The following is a 21,599-nucleotide window of genomic DNA, read 5'->3' as shown; positions in this document are numbered from 1 at the left end:
TGATGCAGTTTAGCACACCATTGATCCTCTTGAAATTAAAGCCCTGAAATTCATTACTTGTTATGTTATCGTATTTCCAGTTTTTGTTGAAGTCATATGGATATACTTTAAAAAATTGGTAACCAGCCAGTTTAACATTAAAGAACAAATATTCTAACAAACAGTATGACACCTAAAACTACTATGAAATTTTGTCCTCAAAAACACAGTGGAAAGAATAATCAAGTGGTTTTTAAATATAGAAATTCATATCATTCTGATTTCCATCTCTGGAAAAATACTGTGTATTCAAATACTCCAATTTTGAAAAACAGTAACTTATCAATTATGTAAATTATGAAAACTCTAAGCATTTTACAATCAACAATAACTTAAATTATTGTAAATTATGAAAACTCTAAGCATTTTACAATCAAGCACATCCTTACTACCTTGCAACTCTACTTTTGGTGGCTCACATTTGATGTCCATTTCTTCAGCTTGGTTTTTAGCACACAATTCCTCGGCAACATTTTCAGAACTGAGTGCCTCTTGCTTTCCAGGACCTTCCACAGAAGGCACACTGGAGTCTGAAACACTAGAAGGTGCCTCGTAGCTAAAATTTTCATCAAGTGTTGGAGTAGCTGGTGAAGAAGGATCATAATAAACAAACTGTGCTTTAGCAGCAATTGGATGAAAAAGACTAGAATCTTTAGTAGTTGGATCATCAGGAGAAGCTGCCACATAAGGGATATGTAAAGATCCCTGTTCCAAGTTTGGATGAACATTCATCTCATTTGATTTTGCTAACTGTTCATGAGCTGGCTTTTCACTTTGTTCTTTAACCGAAAGAGGTATTTTACATCTGCCAGTCTCATTTTGTTCAGTTTCAAGCTCTTTTTCTCCCAAATTTAAATTCTCCCTAGGCTCAGCTTTGATCCTTTCACTTTCAAAGGTTTCTGTTCTCTCCTCTAATTTGTCTTCAGATTTTATCAGATTTTCAATTTGCACCATGTTTCCTGGAGAAGTGTGTGCAATTTCCTTAGTATCCAGTCTGCTTTCTTTTAAATGCAACTGGGAATTTTCTATATCAGTTCCTTCATTATTAGACTGATCATTTTCAAATTTTTCACTTGACTTTAAGAATGCATTTTCAGATTTTTCTTCCGTACTATTTGTTTCATTTTCTCCTAAATGCCATTCCTTTAACTCAGAATGTACAATATCTCTTTTTCCTTCTATAATTTCTTCATTTGTATGCAGGTCAGCTTTGGATCCTGACTGACCAAACTCCACTTTATGACTCTCTTGCATTTCATTAATTTTGGTCATTTCCACCTCCTCCACATACTCTGCCACATTTTTCAGCTCATTACTCTGGTCTCTGCTTTGTTCATCTTCATGATCTGTTTCAGGCTTGGATAAAGCAGCTGGCAACTTGATCTCTTTTTCTTCTAATTTCTCATTACAAGGCAGATCTGGCACTTTATCCTTGGAACATGACTGAATTGTTTCAAAATTACCCTTTTCAGATCCTTCCTCATCACCTTGTGCTTTATCTTTGGTCTTTGCTTGCATGCTTTCAGAAAGTTCTTTAGATTTTGATTGAACATTTTGGAAATCACTCTTCTTAAATTTCCCTTTATCATAGTCCTTGATGCTTTCCTTCCCTTTCTCACTGGATTTTGACTGAGATGTTTCAGAATGTTCCATGGATTTTGAAAGTGTGTTTTCATATTTGTGTTTCTTATCCATTCCTTTTTCATTGTTTTGAATATTTTCCTGCACTCTCTCTTTGTATTTTGATCGGGAACTGTCTGAATGCTCCTTAGATTTTGACCGTGAATGTTCAGAGCGTTCCCCAGACTTCGACCGATTACTTCCAAAATCAAACCTTTGTTCCATCTTCTTTGCATTATTTACCTGCAAATCTTCCTTAGATCTTGAATGTGATTTTTCAAAATGTTTTATCTTAGAATCATGCCTCTTGTCATTTCCTTTCATTGAACCCTGAGCAGAATCTCGCACCTTTTCTTTGACTTTTGAGTGCGAGCTTTCTGAATATTCCCTGGATTTTGGGCCTGTGTTTTCAGAACTATGCTTCTTTTCTATTCCTTTTTCATTTTGAATAGTATCCTGCACTTTGTCCTTGGATTTTGATCGAGAGCCATCAACACTATCCTTAGATTTAAGCCAAGCGTTTTCAGAATCACGTCTCTTTTCTACCCTCTCGTCATATTGAACATCTCCCTGCAATTTTTCCCTGGATTTTGATCTAGTGATTTCTGAATGTTCCTTAAATTTCAACCGAGCAGTTTCAGAATCGTGCCTTTTCTCCACAACTTTCTGCTTATGTTCATTATCTTCCTTGGACTTTGATCGAGACAATTCAACGCTTTCCTTTGTTTTTGACCGAGAGCTATCAACCTTTTCCTTGGATTTTGAGCTTTCAGATTCTCGTCTCTTTTCTACTCTCTTTTCCCTACTTTTATCTTCTTGCAATTCTTCCTTAGATCTTGACCGTGCATTTTCAAAATTCTTCTTTTTATCTTTATTTTTAACATCCTCCTGTACAGTTTCCCTTGACTTAGATTGAGAGATTCCAGATTCATTTTGATTCTCTTTGAATTTCTCATGACTTCTTGTATCGTCATGCAGTTTCTCTCTGGATTTTGATCGCGAGTTCCCAGATTCGGTTCTCTTTTCTTTGCCTTTTTCAGAGCCTTTCAAGTCGTCTTGCAAGCTTTCCTCAGATAAAGACCGAGTGCGTTCAGACATGTATTTCTTGTCTTTACTTTTCTCATGGCCTTTATCATCAAGGGTATTTTCCCTAGATTTTGTTCGACCACGTTCTGACTCATTTTTCTTTTCTCTGGTTTTCCCTTCTTCATTTATACTTTCCTTAAATTTGAGGCAAGGGTTTTCAAAATCATTCCGTTTCTCTTTACATTTTTCAGTAGGTTTCACATCATCATGCATATTTTCCTTGAATTTTGACCGCAGGCATTCAGATTCATTTCTCTTCTCTTTGTTTTTCTCGTAACTTTTGGTATTTTCCTGTGTATACTCTCTGGATTTTGTCCAGGAGCCTTCAGCAATATATTTCTTTTCTTTTCCTTTCTCCTCTTTTATTTTTGTGTGATCTCTAGATTTGATATCTTGACCTTGTTCTAATATTGGTAATTCTGCAGAATCTGAAGGAGGCAGATCTTTGCTGTCACTTGATTGGATAACCTGTTGGCAATTAGTTATGACACTGTGTAAAGTAGTTCCCATCTTCTGATCATCATTTATGTCAATATCACAAGTCCAAGAGCTACTTTCAGATCCCATCAGTTCCCCATCACCATGTTTTACTTGCTTCATTTCACTTTTGTGCTTCGATGAATCTTTAAGATTTTCTTCTACTAATCCAAAGTCATCAAGCTTATTAACACGAGATGGTTCCAATCCGCTCATATCCAAATCACTGTTTCTTGGTTGCTTTCGACAGGACTCATGATCAATTTTTAAATGGTTGTTGTTTTCACCATTCAACTCTGAAAGTATCTGAACAGATCTGAGTGGCTGATCTGGAGCCTGTGCATTTTTGGAATCCTTCGTAGTTGCAGCAAAAGCCTTTTCTTTGTTCTGGAAAAGAAACTTGAGAAAGAACTTTTATAAGTTAACAAGTTACTTCCAAATCGTTTTAATTTAATCACATGAAAGCATGCAATTTATAGAGTAAAATAGATCAGCATTGAAATTAAATTATTGCATCAGATAGTCAGGTTTCATAACAATATAATGTGCAACTTGGGACAATTACTGTGGCTAATTTTAAATTATACATACCATTTTGGACAATGAAATTTACTTCTTTCAGTACCAACTTACTATTTTATTCTTGAGTTCTATCAAAATTAATTTATATTTCCCAAACAGAACACCTTTCTAAGTAGTTTGAAAAATTTGATGAAAAACATTGCTATTTGTTGATCATTACAGAAAAGTTATTTTGTATACACCTTTGTAAATTAATATGTAGAAGAGTCTAGAAAACTGAAAAGATCATTTTCAATTCTACGTACCTCTGTTCTAAGCTGAGTTTCCTTAAATTCTTCTAGCTGTTCACGCTTCCTTTTCCGGTCTTCATGATGCAGAGTAACTTCCCCCGATAAGGTTCTGTAAAACACAGATAAATTGGACTACAAATCTCCAATTTGCAATATTCTGATGGATATAAATTACATTGAAGCAATGCACAAGATCCAAATTTTTTGGGATTATCTACTTGGTAATTGTAGCATCCAGCTCAAGAATGAACTTAGATGTATTCTTGTTAACTTCAAAACAAATGATGAACACTAACATATTAAAAAGGATTCAATATACCAAGTATCTCTTCACACAAAGAGGATACACTATTATGAGACAAATATGGCTGTTTATTTTTGATACATTATTTTAGAAACTAAATTAATGTTACTTGGCAATTGAAATGAGCGTCAACATTACTACACAAATTTACACAAAGAGCACCTTTAAAATTATTATTAGATACTAGATACAAAAAATATTTCGCCTCCTTAGTCATCAGAGGCAGAGGGTTTTTTGCACTTCAAGTGACACTTTCAGACACCAGCTCCACAGTATTATACTACTTTCCCAGTTACAAACTATGTTATTGCAAAGACAAGCTTAACATTTCAATTCTTACACTAAATTAGGCGTGATTCTCAAAAAATAGATTTAGAAAGCTGACAGCATAATTAAAATTTATTGCCAATTCTTGAATCCATCTTTAGTACTTTAACCTGATATTATTTCTGTTGTGTATAAAATACAATACTTCAACTTCAGTGGTATGATTTACACGTTAAAACTTTATCAATAGCTTGATTGCAGTAACTTTTCCACTTATTACATGGTATACACCGGCCTAGGCACACTTTTGCTAAACGACTTTTTTGAAAAAAGGCTTTGCTGAATCAAGAATCATGTAAATCAGACAGGACATGGATAATAGGAGAATAGAACTGTCCAGTGGAGACCCAAGCAGTGTGTTGGATACATCGAGAAGAAAATAGGAGGTCACTTAACATGGCAAACTGTTAAATCCAGAAACAAGGATGAAGGTTACCACATTCATTTACACAAGGAAAATTGCTTCAGGGCTTTGCTAGAGGTAAATCAAATCACACCTTAAGTCTCCTTTCCTTTTTCTTCTCAGTGCCACTTTTTTCTCCAGGATTTTTTGTTCTTTCAAAGCTGCTTTGCTAACTTTTGAAATGAGGGAGGTTGGCTGCTGCATTTTTCTTGAATTAGTTTCAACATTTAAAGTACTGTTAATCCCTGGAATAAAAATTAAAATAAATGTTCAATAGGTCTCACCAGGATGTAACATAATATGTATGCATTTAAATAAATACTAACAATGAAAAGATTACAATCAAGGTAAAATTCTAGCCCAGCCTGGAAAATATGACCAATTTGTTTTCAATTATTAATGTAAACATAACTCCATAGAAGCATGCAAAAGAAAAGCTACTGAAAGATTTTAAGACAGGATAGTATGGGGTGAACAAATTATCGACATTCTCCAAGAACTTTTGCTCTTTCAAGACCGCTTTGCTAACTTTTCAAATCATTATTTTTCAAAATAACTTTTGAAAATTGCTGCAATTTCCTTGAATTACTTTCAACACCTAAATTACAGATATTTAACTAAAAGCACCAAAACAAAACACAGTGGAACTATTAGTAAAGTTGCTGTCTCAAGAGCTCCAACAACCTAGGTTTAATCCTTCCCTGTAACTATGAATTTCATCTGGTATTCTGGTTTTTGCTCATAGTCCAAAGATAAGCAGGACAGAATATCACTGATCACTAATCAGTGTAATTTTTCCTTTCTGTGCCAGTGAGCATTTATATCTGAGGTCATGCATTGAAATAGGTGGGGGTGTGGGGGGGGGGCAGAGAGAGAAGATGGTTTATGATTAGAATAAAATGGGATTAGTTTAAATGACTGGGAGAGGGAAGGACAGAAGGTCTTTTTCCACTTCATATGACTAATGCAGATGACAACTTGGAAAGTTTGATACTCCTGACAGCACTACTACCACTACAACTGCATCAACTCAGGCCTAGGGGCGTTGGGCACGATGATGGACTCTCCACTTCTCCCTCTCACTCATCAGTGTGTTCGGTTCATCTACATTAGCTGCGCCGCTGTCTTCTAGGAGCGTGTTGACCATAGTCTTGGGAGGGCACCCAGGGTTCATCCTCCCGTGCTTGGGCTCCCATATGATGACTAGGCTGGCAGGTAGCTCGGGGTGGTGTAGACAGTGCCCCACTAGTTGCAGTCTTCTCGCCTCGATTTTAGTGGTGAGCATCAGTAGGTCGTCATAGAGCTCGACGTTCGTCAAGTGCTGTTGCCAACTCACGTCAAGAGCCATCCGGAGCATTCGTTTATAGCAACCATCTAGAGACTTTTGCATAGTCTTGGGAAGTGTCCGCGTCTCGCATCCGTATGTGAGAATGGACTCTATGACTGCTATGAAGATCCTCTTTTTAAGCCCTCTGGTCTGGTTCGACTTCCAGATTTCCTTCATGTCGTTCATAGCCCTCCACGCCAGCGCCTTCCGTATCTTTATGTCCTTCTCCGAACTCATCGTTCTTGACTAGAGGTACTTGTTAAAAGACTTTCTTCATGCAAGATAGCAAGAAAGTTTTAAATATGCACAATTTTGTATTGAGGACCGGAAGAGGAAATTGAGAGTAAAGGCTTCACTTTTATTTAATTTGAGATTCTAAAGAATACAAGCAACTACATTTGGAGAGGCATCAAATTTGACCACATGATAGAAATTCCCATCGATTAAAATAAAAACATAAAAGTAGACTTAGTAGGGAAACAAAATACCAATTAAATTTCATGACAAATTCATATAGTCATTTCCTCACTTTGAAGCTCTGAAATAAAAAGGCCTTAATTACTTTTTTCCAGTGGTTGAAGATTTTCTTCATTCCTTTGAACCTCTTCTGATAGCTGGTCTTTCTCAATTTCCAACTGTTTGCGTTTGTCTTCTACCCTTTCTCTGTTCCACTGTCGCCTGAGTAACCGCTCTGCCTTTTCTTTTGCCTATCCAAAAGAGTGGTAAGGATATCATAATTTATTACATCTAGCAAACCCTCTACACGTTAGTTGATATACACAAAATTTGTTCATAATATGACTATGCTCTAGTTCTTATAACTTGAAAACGGTGATGCCTTTATGTATAACCACGATTTATAGATTACACAGTAAGTGCGCAAAACAAGACATTATAGATGCATTTGTAAATTTGAGATTTACAGCATTTTTGTTCTAAGCTTGAACAGAAGCAATAATTTAGATCCAAGCTAAAGATATTTATTCAGTTGATTTATCAGTATGATTTATTCAGTTCCATCGTTCCATATTACTATGAGCCACTTAAATATGTTTTGTACTTCAGTTGTCACATTATTGAAATGATCCCACAACTTTCACGGACTCTTCTTCTCATTTCAAGATACTTATTGTTCTTCCTTTTTGTATTTGCACAGTCTTGTTGCACCCAAGTTGGTGAGGTCTTTCATTGACTCTATTATGGTTATTATACAAGTATGCCTGCAAGAAAATGAATCTCAGGGTTGTAAATAGGTGACATGTTTGTACTTTGATAATAAATTTACTTTGAACTTTTTATAGTGCCAAAACTATTTCTCCCAAAATATTCTTATGTAACCAGGAATAGATCACACCAAAAAAAGTGAGTTAAAAGTTCTTAACTGGTATCTGCATGTGTCAAAAGATATTGGCTGGAGAGAACTATGAACATGGCAAAAAAAAACACAGGATCAAATGGAAAAAATAATTAAGAACTTAAAGCCTATAGCGAATTGAACTCTTAAATTGATAAATACAGCAATTTTACATAATCAATTTGTTTCTAAACCTGTATCACAAATGCACAAATCATTCCTTGTTACTGTCTGCATCACTCCCCATACCCAAATTCAAAACCCAAAACATCAGAATGGTCAAAATAATATGAAATAGCTCTAACTTACAATGGACTGGCGACGTTGAACCACAGTTTCTTCATCGTCCGAATCATTATAGTACTTTGAATAAAGAAACGGTTTGTGGACATAAGGATGCCGTCCATGTTTCGCTTTGATTTCCTTTTGTTCTTCTTTGGTTGTTTCCAAATTCATATCTTTTTCTAAACAGAAAAGATGTTTAATAAAACCCTAAGATACTTTGAGTAAATTTTGGCTCGGGTTTCCCAATTCCACTTTTAATTCTATATTTGGAACACAATCTACTGTATTTTATTACACTTTTTCAAATTGAGCAGAAGCTTCTTTGATTTTTAGAAATGATGGCACCATTGGACTGGAATCCAGTGTGCATCTTTGTGGATAAGTTTTTATGCAATTCAAGGGAGGAGTTTAGAAAACCTGACACTTTTATGAAAGAAGGTAAACTGAAAAAAAATGCAGCAATAGTCAAATCTGTCAACAAATATGGCATCAACGAATGTTTTAGTAGTAACATTTGAACCAGGATCTGAATCTGGTAATATAATGTGTGTTGTAGTAGGGAGTCTTGTTAGCAGAGAAGCCGAGAACAGCCCGGCTCAGCTACAGAGATCTGCTGGAAGTGACCACCTATCTACACCCTGTTGCATGGTTCAAATACTCTCATTGGAACTTTTCGACCCTCTCTCTCTGCTCCTCATCTGTAATTTCTTCGGCCCTTCAACTTTTCGACAACATTGATTTCTGTAACTTCCATTAATGCCCCTCCTCCCCTTCTTACCCCATCCCTATTTATTTATTTATGTATTTATTTCCTCTCTTTCCCTTTCACAATAACTCCTTGCCTGTTCTCCATCTTCCTTTGGTGCTCCCCTCCCCCTTTCTTTCTTCCAAGGCCTTCCATCCCATGATACTTCCCCTTCTCCAGCCCCATATCCCTTTTGCCAATCAACTTTCCAGCTCTTGGCTCCATCCCTCCCCCTCCTGTCTTCTCCTATCATTCCGGGTCTCCCCCTCCCACTTTCAAATCTCTATCTCTTTTTTCCATTAGTCCTGACGAAGGGTCTCGACCCAAAACGTCAACTGTGCTTCTTTCTATAGATGCTGCCTGGCCTGCTGCGTTCCTGGGTGTCAAGATCTCTGAGGATCTAACCTGGTCCCAACATATCAATGTAGTTACAAAGAAGGCAATACACTGGCTATACTTTATTACAAGTTTGAAGAGATTTGGCATGTCAAAAAATACGCTCAAAAACTTCTATAGTTGTATCGTGGAGAGCATTCTGACAGGCCGCATCACTGTCTAGTATGGAGGGGCTACTGCACAGGAACGAAAGAAGCTGCAGAGGGTTGTAAATCTAGTCAGCTCCATCTTGGGTACTAGCCTACAAGGTATCCAGGACAACTTCAGGGAGCGATGTCTCAGCAAGGCAATGTCCATTAAGGACCTCCAGCACCCAGGACATGCCCTTTTCTCACTGTTCCCATCAGGCAGGAGGTACAGAAGCCTGAAGGCACACGCTCAGCGATTCAGAAATAGCTTCTTCCCCTCCGTCATCCAATTCCTAAATGGACATTGAATCTTTCGACACTACCTCACTTTTTTAATATATAGTTTTAATGTTTTTGCATTTTTTTTACATATATTCAATATACGTATACCGTAATTCAGGGATCCCCAACCTTTTTTTGCACCACGGAGCAGTTTAATATTGACAATATTCTTGCGGACCAGCTGACCTGGGGGGGCCGTGTTCAAGTAGGGTTATACTCACCTCAACATGTCGTTTACAGTTAGGGTTGCCAACTTTCTCACTCCCAAATAAGGGACAAAAGTAGCAGTCAAATCCTGACAAAGGGTCCCAGCCCGAAACGTCAACTGTACCTCTTCCTATAGATTCTGCCTGGCCTGCTGCGTTCGCCAGCATTTGTTGACGGGTGTGTTGACGGGACACTTGTGTTTACCCCGAGAAAGACTAACACGACCATGAAGCCTTGCGCGAGCACCTGTGTGTGCATGCGCGATGTGCGTATATGTGGTGTATGCATACGCGTACGTGCCAATTTTTTTTCCCACAAATCGGTTTTGGCTTAATCTTCCCGACTACACTGTACATACATTATTTCTACTTTATATAGATTGTGTATTTATCATATCATTAATGCTTTTACTATATGTTAGTGTTATTTTAGGTTTTATGTGTTATTTGGTATGATTTGGTAGGTTATTTTTTGGGCCTGGGAACGCTCAAAAATTTTTCCCATATAAATTATTGGTAATTGCTTCTTTGCTTCACACCATTTCGGCACAAAAGGTTTCATAGGAATGCTCTACCTTAGCGGGGAAAATACAGGACAAGGGCGTTCCTGTATGGGACAAACCAATTTAGCCCAATATACGGGATGTCCCAAAAATACGGGACAGTTGGCAACCCTATGTTCAAGTTCAACAGTGTGTGACAGGGAATGAGGAAAGGTGCAGCTGCCTCATATTGTTTCCTCGCGGCCCGATAGCACGTGCTTTGCCGCCCGGTGGTTGGGGACCACTGCCATAAATTGATTTACTTGTTTATTTATTATTTTTTTTTTTTCTCTCTCTGTTGGATTGTGTATTGCATTGAACTGCTGCTGTGAAGTTAACAACTTTCACTTCACATGCCGGTGGTATTAAACCTGATTCTGATGCAGTAAATGCAGAACCAAACACCAGCTTGGAAAGCAATTATGTTTTCAAAAATTTGAGGGGTGGGAAACTCATTGGAGATGTGGCAGTAGCTTGAAAGAACCACAGGAATCAAAGGCAATTGCAACACATTTAAAGTGGAAGAGTCAGGTCTTCTGTACAAGGAGCTCTTGACACAGCAAAGTAGGAGGCATAAGCGTTACAGTAAGTGCTGGAAGACGAGAGCATTAGGTTGCATACCCGAGGCAGTTAATGGAAACAGCATTGTTAACCTAATGGGTAGTCTTAATGGCAAAGTTTGCAAGCTCCCTGCATTACTTCTCAGGAGGGAAGTGTGCAAAGCTTAAGTAGTCTAGGACATGGGTTTGTGAAGAGAAACCACAAATGATCAGTTTTCAGCATCACCAATTAAGCATACAGTTTTATCAATCAACAACCGGATACACACACATACAACAGACAGATGAGATCCTGCATGATGAGAAAAATAAACACAGCAGAGACAGGAGCTAAGGATGAATATCAAGAAATATCAAGCATAAGTTATCTATTTGTCTGGAATCACAAGATATCCCCACAAATGAAAACAGTTGGGGATATAGCCTAAGGATACAAATTGAGATCAAGGAAGAGAAGCCAAAGTAGAAATTCAAGACACATACACAGTGAAAGATCAGAGCAAGCAACATAAAAATAGCAAGACACATAAAAAATTCTGGTGAACGCAGTAGGCCAGGCAGCATCTATAGGAAGAGGTACGGTCAACCCTTCATCAGGACAGTCCTGACAAAGGGTCTTGGCCCGAAACGTCGACTGTACCTCTTCCTATAGATGCTGCCTGGCCTGCTGCGTTCACCAGCATTTTTTATGTGTCTTGCTTGAATTTCCAGCATCTGCAGATTTCCTTGTGTTGACATAAAAATAGCACAATTTTACACACGCAAAACAATGATCAGTGATAACCCTTTTGAAAAAGAATGCAATTATACTAAATCATAAATGAAATAAAAAAGGAAAACTAAAGGGAAGGTGAACTGCATTACAAAACAACACTATATAGTGAACAGGTAGACATTGACACAGGTAACATACAGACATCAGAAAAAAAATTAGCATATATAAGGAAGAGGATTATAGACTGCAAGTGAAGGCATTGAATAGAGATTAGCTTTATTTGTCATAAGTACATCAAAACATTGAAATATAAAATGAAATGTGTCTTTTGTGTCAAATCAAATCAGTGCGGATTTGTGCTGGGCAGTTGGCAAGTGTTGCTATGCTCCTGGTGCCAACATAGCATGCAACAATGTACTAACCCTAACTGCACATCTTTGGAATTATTTTAAGTTTTAAATCAGGAACTTACTGGATTTGCTGTTTAAAGTCCTGTTTTTCTAAAACAGCCACGGAAGGTTTCTGAATTTATACCGTCGTGCTGTAAAGGGTCTTAACCCTGTATTTTATTTGAAATTTAAGCAAGAGTACAAGCTCAGCTAATGGGAATGTTCAGGTCAACATCAGGATGATGCTGAAGGAATACTCAGGACAGCACTGGGCTAAACAGAATAGTTGTTTAACCTGCGCCTGTGAATTCCAACACATAGCATATACCAAGCATTTATTTTACTTCATTTTACGCACTTAGTGCTGCATGACATTAAGTAACATCCGCAAATTAAGTGACACTAAAAGTAGTTTGGGGGGAAAATGCAAAATAATAAGAGCAGCAGTAGAATATTTATACCGCAGAATGGAACTAAAACAAAAGCTTTTAACTGAACTTATAGAATCGAACAGACTTTCTCCTTCAAATATTCATGAAACTTAAAACAGGATTAAAACTTTGCCTCAAACAACAGGAATTCTGCAGATGCTGGAAATTCAAGCAACATACATCAAAGTTGCTGGTGAACGCAGCAGGCCAAGCAGCAGCTATAGGAAGAGGCGCAGTCGATGTTTCAGGCCGAGACCCTTCGTCAGGACTAACTGAAGGAAGAGTGAGTAAGGGATTTGAAAGCTGGAGGGGGAGGGGGAGATGCAAAATGATAGGAGAAGACAGGAGGGGGAGGGATAGAGCCGAGAGCTGGACAGGTGATAGGCAAAAGGGGATACGAGAGGATCATGGGACAGGAGGCCTAGGGAGAAAGACGGGGGGGGGAGGTGACCCAGAGGATGGGCAAGAGGTATATTCAGAGGGACAGAGGGAGAAAAAGGAGAGTGAGAGAAAGAATGTGTGCATAAAAAGGAGTAACAGCTGGGGTACGAGGGGGAGGTGGGGCCTAGCGGAAGTTAGAGAAGTCAATGTTCATGCTCAGGTTGGAGGCTACCCAGACGGAATATAAGGTGTTGTTCCTCCAACCTGAGTGTGGCTTCATCTTTACAGTAGAGGAGGCCGTGGATAGACATGTCAGAATGGGAATGGGATGTGGAATTAAAATGTGTGGCCACTGGGAGATCCTGCTTTCTCTGGCAGACAGAGCGTAGATGTTCAGCAAAGCGGTCTCCCAGTCTGCGTCGGGTCTCACCAATATATAAAAGGCCACATCGGGAGCACCGGACGCAGTATATCACCCCAGTCGACTCACAGGTGAAGTGATGCCTCACCTGGAAGGACTGTTTGGGGCCCTGAATGGTGGTAAGGGAGGAAGTGTAAGAGCATGTGTAGCACTTGTTCCGCTTACACGGATAAGTGCCAGGAGGGAGATCAGTGGGGAGGGATGGGGGGGACGAATGGACAAGGGAGTTGTGTAGGGAGCGATCCCTGCGGAATGCAGAGAGAGGGGGGGAGGGAAAGATGTGCTTAGTGGTGGGATCCCGTTGGTTAATAAAGTCAACGAGTTCTGCATGCGTGCAGGAAGCAGCGCCAATGCAGTCGTCGATATAGCGAAGGAAAAGTGGGGGACAGATACCAGAATAGGCACGGAACATAGATTGTTCCACAAACCCAACAAAAAGGCAGGCATAGCTAGGACCCATACGGGTGCCCATAGCTACACCTTTAGTTTGGAGGAAATGGGAGGAGCAAAAGGAGAAATTATTAAGAGTAAGGACTAATTCCGCTAGACGGAGCAGAGTGGTGGTAGAGGGGAACTGATTAGGTCTGGAATCCAAAAAGAAGCGTAGAGCTTTGAGACCTTCCTGATGGGGGATGGAAGTATATAAGGACTGGACATCCATGGTGAAAATAAAGCGGTGGGGGCCAGGGAACTTAAAATCATCGAAAAGTTTAAGAGCGTGAGAAGTGTCACGAACATAGGTCGGAAGGGATTGAACAAGGGGTGATAAAACAGTGTCGAGGTATGCAGAAACGAGTTCGGTGGGGCAGGAGCAAGCTGAGACAATAGGTCGGCCAGGACAGGCAGGTTTGTGGATCTTGGGTAGGAGGTAGAAACGGGAAGTGCGGGGTGTGGGAACTATAAGGTTGGTAGCAGTGGATGGGAGATCCCCTGAGCGGATAAAGTCGTTGATAGTGTGGGAGACAATGGCCTGGTGCTCCTTGGTGGGGTCACGATCGAGGGGTAAATAAGAGGAGGTATCCGCGAGTTGTCGCTGTGCCTCGGCAAGGTAGAGGTCAGTACGCCAGACTACAACAGCACCCCCTTTATCAGCGGGTTTAATAATAAGGTTAGGATTAGTGCGGAGGGAGTGGAGAGCAGAGCGTTCGGAAGGAGTGAGGTTGGAATGGGGACAAGGTGCGGTGAAGTCGAGACGGTTGATGTCCCGTCGGCAGTTGGCAATAAAGAGATCCAGAGCAGGCAGAAGACCAGAGCGGGGTGTCCATGAAGAAGAGGAGGGTTGAAGACGGGAGAAGGGGTCATCGGTGGGGGTGGAAGAGTCCTTGCCGAAGAAGTAGGCTCGGAGACGGAGACGGCGGAAGAAAAGTTCCGCATTGTGGCGAACACGGAACTCGCTGAGGTGTGGGCGAAGGGGACAAAGGTGAGGCCCTTACTGAGAAAAGAGCGCTCTGCCTCCGACAGTTGAAGGTCGGAGGGGATGGTAAAGACCCGGCACGGATGAGAGCTGGGATCAGAGGGGGGAGGGGGGAGGTTGGGGGTGTCAATGGAGAGGGGAGGGTTGGGGTGAGAGGAAGATGGAGCCTCTGAGGGCCCAGGAGTTGATGGTGGGATCTGAGGAAGACGGGGTTGCGGAGTGGTGGTGGGGGAAGGGGAGACGGGAGTCACAACAGCAGCACATAAAGACCCGGCCTGGAGTTCAAGGCTGGAGTCGCAGTTGGTGGTTGCGTAATCATTTCGAATGTGTCCATGGTCGTTGCTGGAGTCCGGGTTTTGAATATGTCCTGAGGTGTTGGAGCCGCCGAGATCAATGGCAGGCGCCGCAATTGAAAGTGGATGTCCAGTCCTTATATACTTCCATCCCCCATCAGGAAGGTCTCAAAGCTCTACGCTTCTTTTTGGATTCCAGACCTAATCAGTTCCCCTCTACCAGCACTCTGCTCCGTCTAGCGGAATTAGTCCTTACTCTTAATAATTTCTCCTTTTGCTCCTCCCATTTCCTCCAAACTAAAGGTGTAGCTATGGGCACCCATATGGGTCCTAGCTATGCCTGTCTTTTTGTTGGGTTTGTGGAACAATCTATGTTCCGTGCCTATTCTGGTATCTGTCCCCCACTTTTCCTTCGCTATATCGACGACTGCATTGGCGCTGCTTCCTGCACGCATGCAGAACTCGTTGACTTTATTAACTTTGCCTCCAACTTTCACCCTGCCCTCTAGTTTACCTGGTCTATTTCCGACACCTCCCTCCCCTTTCTAGATCTTTCTGTCTCTGTCTCTGGAGACAGCTTATCCACTGATATCTACTATAAGCCTACTGACTCTCACAGCTATCTGGACTATTCCTCTTCTCACCCTGTCTCTTGCAAAAACGCCATCCCCTTCTCGCAATTCCTCCGTCTCCGCCGCATCTGCTCTCGGGATGAGGCTTTTCATTCTAGGACGAGGGAGATGTCTTCATTTTTTAAAGAAAGGGGCTTCCCTTCCTCCACTATCAACTCTGCTCTTAAACGCATCTCCTCCATTTCACGTACATCTGCTCTCACTCCATCCTCCCACCACCCCACTAGGAATAGGGTTCCCCTGGTCCTCACCTACCACCCCACCAGCCTCCAGGTCCAACATATTATTCTCCGTAACTTCCGCCACCTCCAACGGGATCCCACCACTAAGCACATCTTTCCCTCCCCCCTCTCTGCATTCCGCAGGGATCGCTCCCTACACAACTCCCTTGTCCATTCGTCCCCCCCATCCCTCCCCACTGATCTCCCTCCTGGCACTTATCCGTGTAAGCGGAACAAGTGCTACACATGCCCTTACACTTCCTCCCTTACCACCATTCAGGGCCCCAAACAGTCCTTCCAGGTGAGGCATCACTTCACCTGTGAGTCGACTGGGGTGATATACTGCGTCCGGTGCTCCCGATGTGGACTTTTATATATTGGTGAGACCCGACGCAGACTGGGAGACCGCTTTGCTGAACATCTACGCTCTGTCCGCCAGAGAAAGCAGGATCTCCCAGTGGCCACACATTTTAATTCCACATCCCATTCCCATTCTGACATGTCTATCCACGGCCTCCTCTACTGTAAAGATGAAGCCACACTCAGGTTGGAGGAACAACACCTTATATTCCGTCTGGGTAGCCTCCAACCTGAGCATGAACATTGACTTCTCTAACTTCCGCTAGGCCCCACCTCCCCCTCGTACCCCAGCTGTTACTCATTTTTATGCACACATTCTTTCTCTCACTCTCCTTTTTCTCCCTCTGTCCCTCTGAATATACCGCTTGCCCATCCTCTGGGTCACCCCCCCCCCGTCTTTCTCCCTCGGCCTCCTGTCCCATGATCCTCTCGTGTCCCCTTTTGCCTATCACCTGTCCAGCTCTCGGCACTATCCCTCCCCCTCCTGTCTTCTCCTATCATTTTGCATCTCCCCCTCCCCCTCCAGCTTTCAAATCCCTTACTCACTCTTCCTTCAGTTAGTCCTGACGAAGGGTCTCGGCCTGAAACGTCGACTGCGCCTCTTCCTATAGATGCTGCTTGGCCTGCTGCGTTCACCAGCAACTTTGATGTATGTTGCTTAAAACTTTGCCTAAAACTGTCATTGTATAGTGGCACAAATTTGAAAAATCAATGCAGTACCTTCAGAACTTTGCTCTTCTACTTCATCAGTGCTGTCAGAATCTGGAACTTCACCCTCCTCCTCTTCATCATCATCTTCCTCAAAGGAGGAAAGGTCACTCGTATGGACAGAACTAACAGTAATGTCACTCAGACCCTCAAAATCGGAATCTTCCAGGAAATACTCTGCAGATTGATACAACATAGGAATATGCTAAAGTGGGAATCAATGCCGTGAGTTTAGCTGTCTCTCATTCACTTTGGTTTCAGAAACAAACAGTAAATTACTTTAACTCTAGTCAGAATGAAGCGCACATATTGCCTGCAATTCTTCTCCCATCCACTGTACTGTTCTACATACATGGTTCCAAACAGTGATCTTGTAGTCCATCTCCCAAAGTCTAAATAATTTATGCAAAACAAGGGCTTCAATAGTGGCAGCTGAACTATGTCACCTTTACAACTCACGGAAAATGTGCCATGAGTAGCCTGTTTCTCCTCCTTAGGCAACATTTCTATTCTCTCTCTGACTCCCTTGTCCATTCCCCACCGATTTCCCTCCTGGCACTTAGCCCTGCAAGTAACACGAGTGTACTTGCCCATTCACCTCCTCCCTCACCTCCAATCAGAGCCTCAAACAACCCTTCCAGGTGGGTTAGCAAGTCACCTGCATCAGCTACTACATTCAATGGTCCCAGTGCAGTCTCCTCTACATTGATGAGACCCAACGTAGATTGGGGGACCGCTCTGTCAAGCACCTTTGCTTCCTCCGCAGAGACAGGATTTCCTGGTGGACAACTATTTTAGTTACACTCCCTATTCCTATATGTCGATCCATGGCCTCTCTTACTGCCACAAGTCCACTCTCAAATTACAAGAGCAACACCTTACATTCCTTGTGGGTAGCCCCCAACCTGATGGCACACATATTGATTTTTCTCCCCCTCCTCTCCTTCCCCATTCTGACCATCCTCTAAACCCTTCTCTTCTCCTCACCTGCCTATTAACTCCTTATGGTGCCCTTTCTCCCATGGTCCACTCTACCCTCCCATAAGATTCCTTCTTCTTCAGCCCTCTACATTTTCCACTTATCGCCTGCCAGCTCCACACTTCATCCACCCTTGCCCACCCACCTACCTACCTTCCCCCTCATCTGCCTTCACCTATCACCTGCTAGCTTTGCCCTCCATCATCTGCTTATGCTAGCTTCTTCCCCCTTCCTTCCCAGTGCCGATGAATAGCTCAAAATGTCGACTATTTACTCCTCTTAGATTTTGGTTGCCCTGAGTTCCTCCAGCATTTTGTGTGCGTTAACATTGGACTTCCAGCACCTGAAGAATCCAGTGTTTATTCCAATTCAAGCCATTATGACACTTCCATTAATACAGTGCGCTTTAAGCTTTAATCAACAAGCACCTTTTATAAAAGTGTGAAATACTTGACTAAATATATGACAACTTGCTTTCCAGAAAATCTCATTGCTTGCCCTCAATTAACCTAGCACTTTCACTCACCAGGCATATTACTGAAGATATTTAAAAACTGTCAGAAGTCCTGATAACAACCCATCTTTACAAAAACTCCCACCTTCACCCCAGTATTTAACATTTTCAAAATGATATCACCACTGACATCACAAATTAATTAGCAACTTCACCACTGATATTTACAAACTTTATCATGTTTCAAGGAAAAAGTTATGATATTATAGAAGTGCAGATGTTAGAATATTGATATAGAAAGATAACCCATGATCAATTAACTAGACTATAAACACAGAATACTTGTTTCTTAATGCTGCACTAACCTAAGACCAAGAATTTTCTATATTCTAGAAAAATGATAAGCATCACAATTTATCAGCCTGTGTTTATTCAAATAGTTCACTGATATTCTATCAATAAGCTTCTACAGCTCTATGCACATGTAACACTTAATGAAATTAGCTTAAATAACCTGAAAAACATTCTCAGCACCTTTCTTTAAGTTTTCCTTGGCTGTCTGTTTAAGAGTTCCAGATCCACGTCGGACAGATTCAGAGTCTTTTCGTTTGCCTCTTCTCTCATTCTTTGACAACCCAAGTTGTTCAGCTTTTGTTACATCTTTTTCCCTCTTATCAATTTTATCATTTTTTTCAATCACATCTTCCAAATTTTCCACAACAGGCCCAGCCTTTTCATGCTTATCGTCAAAATCCTTCAAAGATGTTAAAACATTAATTGATCCCTCTGACTTAGGATAAAGCTTTCCAATCTCCGTTGTGGTTTCCAATGCAATTTTTTCAGTTTCTTCAATAGCATGATCTTTCTCCGTTCCAAGATCAAAAGCTTGAGATTTGAATTCTGTCAAGGGGATCTTCTTGGAAATCTTTTCACACATTTTACCCAATGAATTCTCAGCTGTAATCCTGGAAGCACTGGCTTCTTGATTAAGGGAGGTTATTGTATCCAAAATAGAAAGAGCATCATTAGCTTTGCTTGTGCTAGGACAATTAGAAGGGCCTGCAAATAGAAGACACAAGTAAGGATACAACTATCAAAATAACACAATATACTACTGTTTCTTGTAAACTATTTTAACAATAGTTAAAAATGAACTCCCTGCCGTATCACATTCAAAGTGTCACTGGATAATTTGCAATGTACCCTACAATATTTAACTTACGCACTTCACTTTGTTTATCAACGTGCCATTCAATTGTAGATTTAATTCTTACTTAATGAAAACATTGTGTATACTACTACTGCGCTTTGCTCTGGAGAAATGACTCGTTTGACAATATATATGCATATAGTTAAATGACAATAATCTTGGCTTGGCCTGAACTTATCAACTTCTACATTTAAATGTGCTGCTGCTGCTAGAAACTGCTGTTCAACTTCCTCCTTTATAATAATAGTGTATTGATAGCTCATCTTATTTTTAGTCACACTTAAATATAGAATTAACAACATCAAGATCATAGTAATACTCATACAAAGGTTTACTGAAGGACTTAAATTCCTCCAACTGGACAATGCCATCTTTGCAAAATGTTACCAGTGAACTTGGACTGGCTTTGAACATGATCTTCCAAAGATGTCCAATGTTAGCTTCTATGCCATTAAAGAATTGATTAGAAAACGAGTTGCTCTTTTTAGAATTTTTTCTTCATTTTGTATATCTTACATTAAATGCATTGGTTGCAAATGAAAGTTGATCAACATCGCTCAAAGGCACTAAGTGCATCTCAACGTAACAAGGCTGTTGGAGGATAACAAGTCAGAGTTATACAGCACAGAAGTAAGTCTTTGGTACATAAATCTATGCCAACCACTATGCCTATCTATAATTCCATTTGTATATATGAATTGCATATCCTTTTATGCTCTGTTCATTCAAGATGTTGTCACCATTCCTGTTTTTATTATTTGTGGTATAAGTGAAATCAACATTTAGTTATTTTTGACTTTAAAAGTATTGTACAGTACATACACAAAAAGTTTTAATGGATCTCCTCAAAAACTACCCAAGATGATACCTGAAGTGGTAGGCTCTTGTTTCTCAGAATTTTGTGCAACGTTCATAGAAGCAGGCTCTTCTTTCTGATCCACAGTTGCTAAAAACTCATGAACAGCTTTTTCAACCTGAGGCCGGAATATGTGATTGATCTTTGGATCCACAACTTGAGAAATTATTCTGTCTACGCCTACCTCCAGCATACCCGATCTGCAATTAAGTCAAAGATAAATATTCAACACAATTTGTTATATACATTTTATTAAAGTATATATTTACATATATTTATATACATTTTTACAGCACATTATTTGTCTATTAATGATTAAACAAACATCTTCTCTGGAGGGAGAAACAAAACTAACAGTTCAAAATTTATCCTAACATCATCCTAACTCCTTAATTCATTCTAAAATAAATCCTTCTAGATGGGCACATAACCTAGTGAAGATTGGGAGACAGGACAAAGTGTTCAGAATTTAAAACTGGAGGATTGACAGTCCTAGGGTGAGTACAATACCTCCCTGGGTTACAGAGGATTTAACATTTTTCATTATTTTTTCAAGATAGAAATATTTCTTCTGCTATTCATTAACAACTACATGCAGCAGATATTCCATTAGTTTAATTACTGATACTTTTAGGGTGAATATTGGATGAAATGAAATTATAGGAAGTGTATGCAGAGTGATATGATATGGGTAGCTATAGAAAATTAGGTTTCTGACTTATGAGGGAGGGGAGAATAAAAAAAACAATATTTGGACAATTCTCAAGAATGGAACCCTCATGTAAATCAGGGCTGTTTGTATGGCACAAGAGGTCTGTGTAGATAGCTGAAGGGGGAAACCAGAGGAATTGCAAATGCTGGAAATAAGGTTAAGGTGTAAAGAGTGAGAGAGGGTGTACAAGTCTTGGACTGACATAAAATAAGCAGCTTGCATTTATACAGTGCTTTTAAATAGTATGAACAACCTACAGCACTTAACAGGAATATAAACAGATAACTAATGCCGTGCTTTAAGAAGCATTTTACTGCGTGGGGAGACAGAGCAAAGAAAGAAATATTTAGGAATAAAATTCAAGAACTTGGGCTGAAACTGACGTCAATGGTACTGCAGAGGATTCAGGTGGCCAGTTTCTTGGTATCTACCGTACAGCGTCATTTGGTTTTAGTTTCCCACATTTCCTCCACTCTTCAGGAGTCCAATGAAGTGCTGTCTTGATGGAATTGACCTCTCTTCCCATCACA

At 40.5% G+C, this 21,599-nt stretch overlaps 1 protein-coding gene across 2 annotated transcripts in view; it reads right to left on the bottom strand.

Moving 5' to 3' along the window:
* bod1l1 (biorientation of chromosomes in cell division 1-like 1) overlaps positions 1–21,599 on the bottom strand; it is a 55,181-nt gene that overhangs the window by 21,253 nt on the left and 12,329 nt on the right. The window contains exons 3-10 of one of the 2 annotated variants that reach the window (XM_063043419.1): positions 20,370–20,557; positions 18,826–19,350; positions 16,871–17,035; positions 8,059–8,213; positions 6,958–7,102; positions 5,163–5,313; positions 4,050–4,143; positions 432–3,609 (exon numbers count right to left, since the gene is read on the bottom strand). In XM_063043419.1, coding sequence (XP_062899489.1) covers positions 432–3,609; positions 4,050–4,143; positions 5,163–5,313; positions 6,958–7,102; positions 8,059–8,213; positions 16,871–17,035; positions 18,826–19,350; positions 20,370–20,557 — 4,601 coding nt within the window. Of the gene's footprint in view, positions 1–431; positions 3,622–4,049; positions 4,144–5,162; positions 5,314–6,957; positions 7,103–8,058; positions 8,214–16,870; positions 17,036–18,825; positions 19,351–20,369; positions 20,558–21,599 lie in introns of both variants that reach the window. The other variant, XM_063043420.1, reaches the window with a different exon arrangement.

The sequence above is a fragment of the Mobula hypostoma genome, chromosome 3 (assembly GCF_963921235.1).
Source record: "Mobula hypostoma chromosome 3, sMobHyp1.1, whole genome shotgun sequence".
Taxonomy (NCBI): domain Eukaryota; kingdom Metazoa; phylum Chordata; class Chondrichthyes; order Myliobatiformes; family Myliobatidae; genus Mobula; species Mobula hypostoma.
The sequence above is the reverse complement of the archived record's forward strand: the minus strand, read 5'-3'. Positions and strand labels throughout refer to the sequence as shown.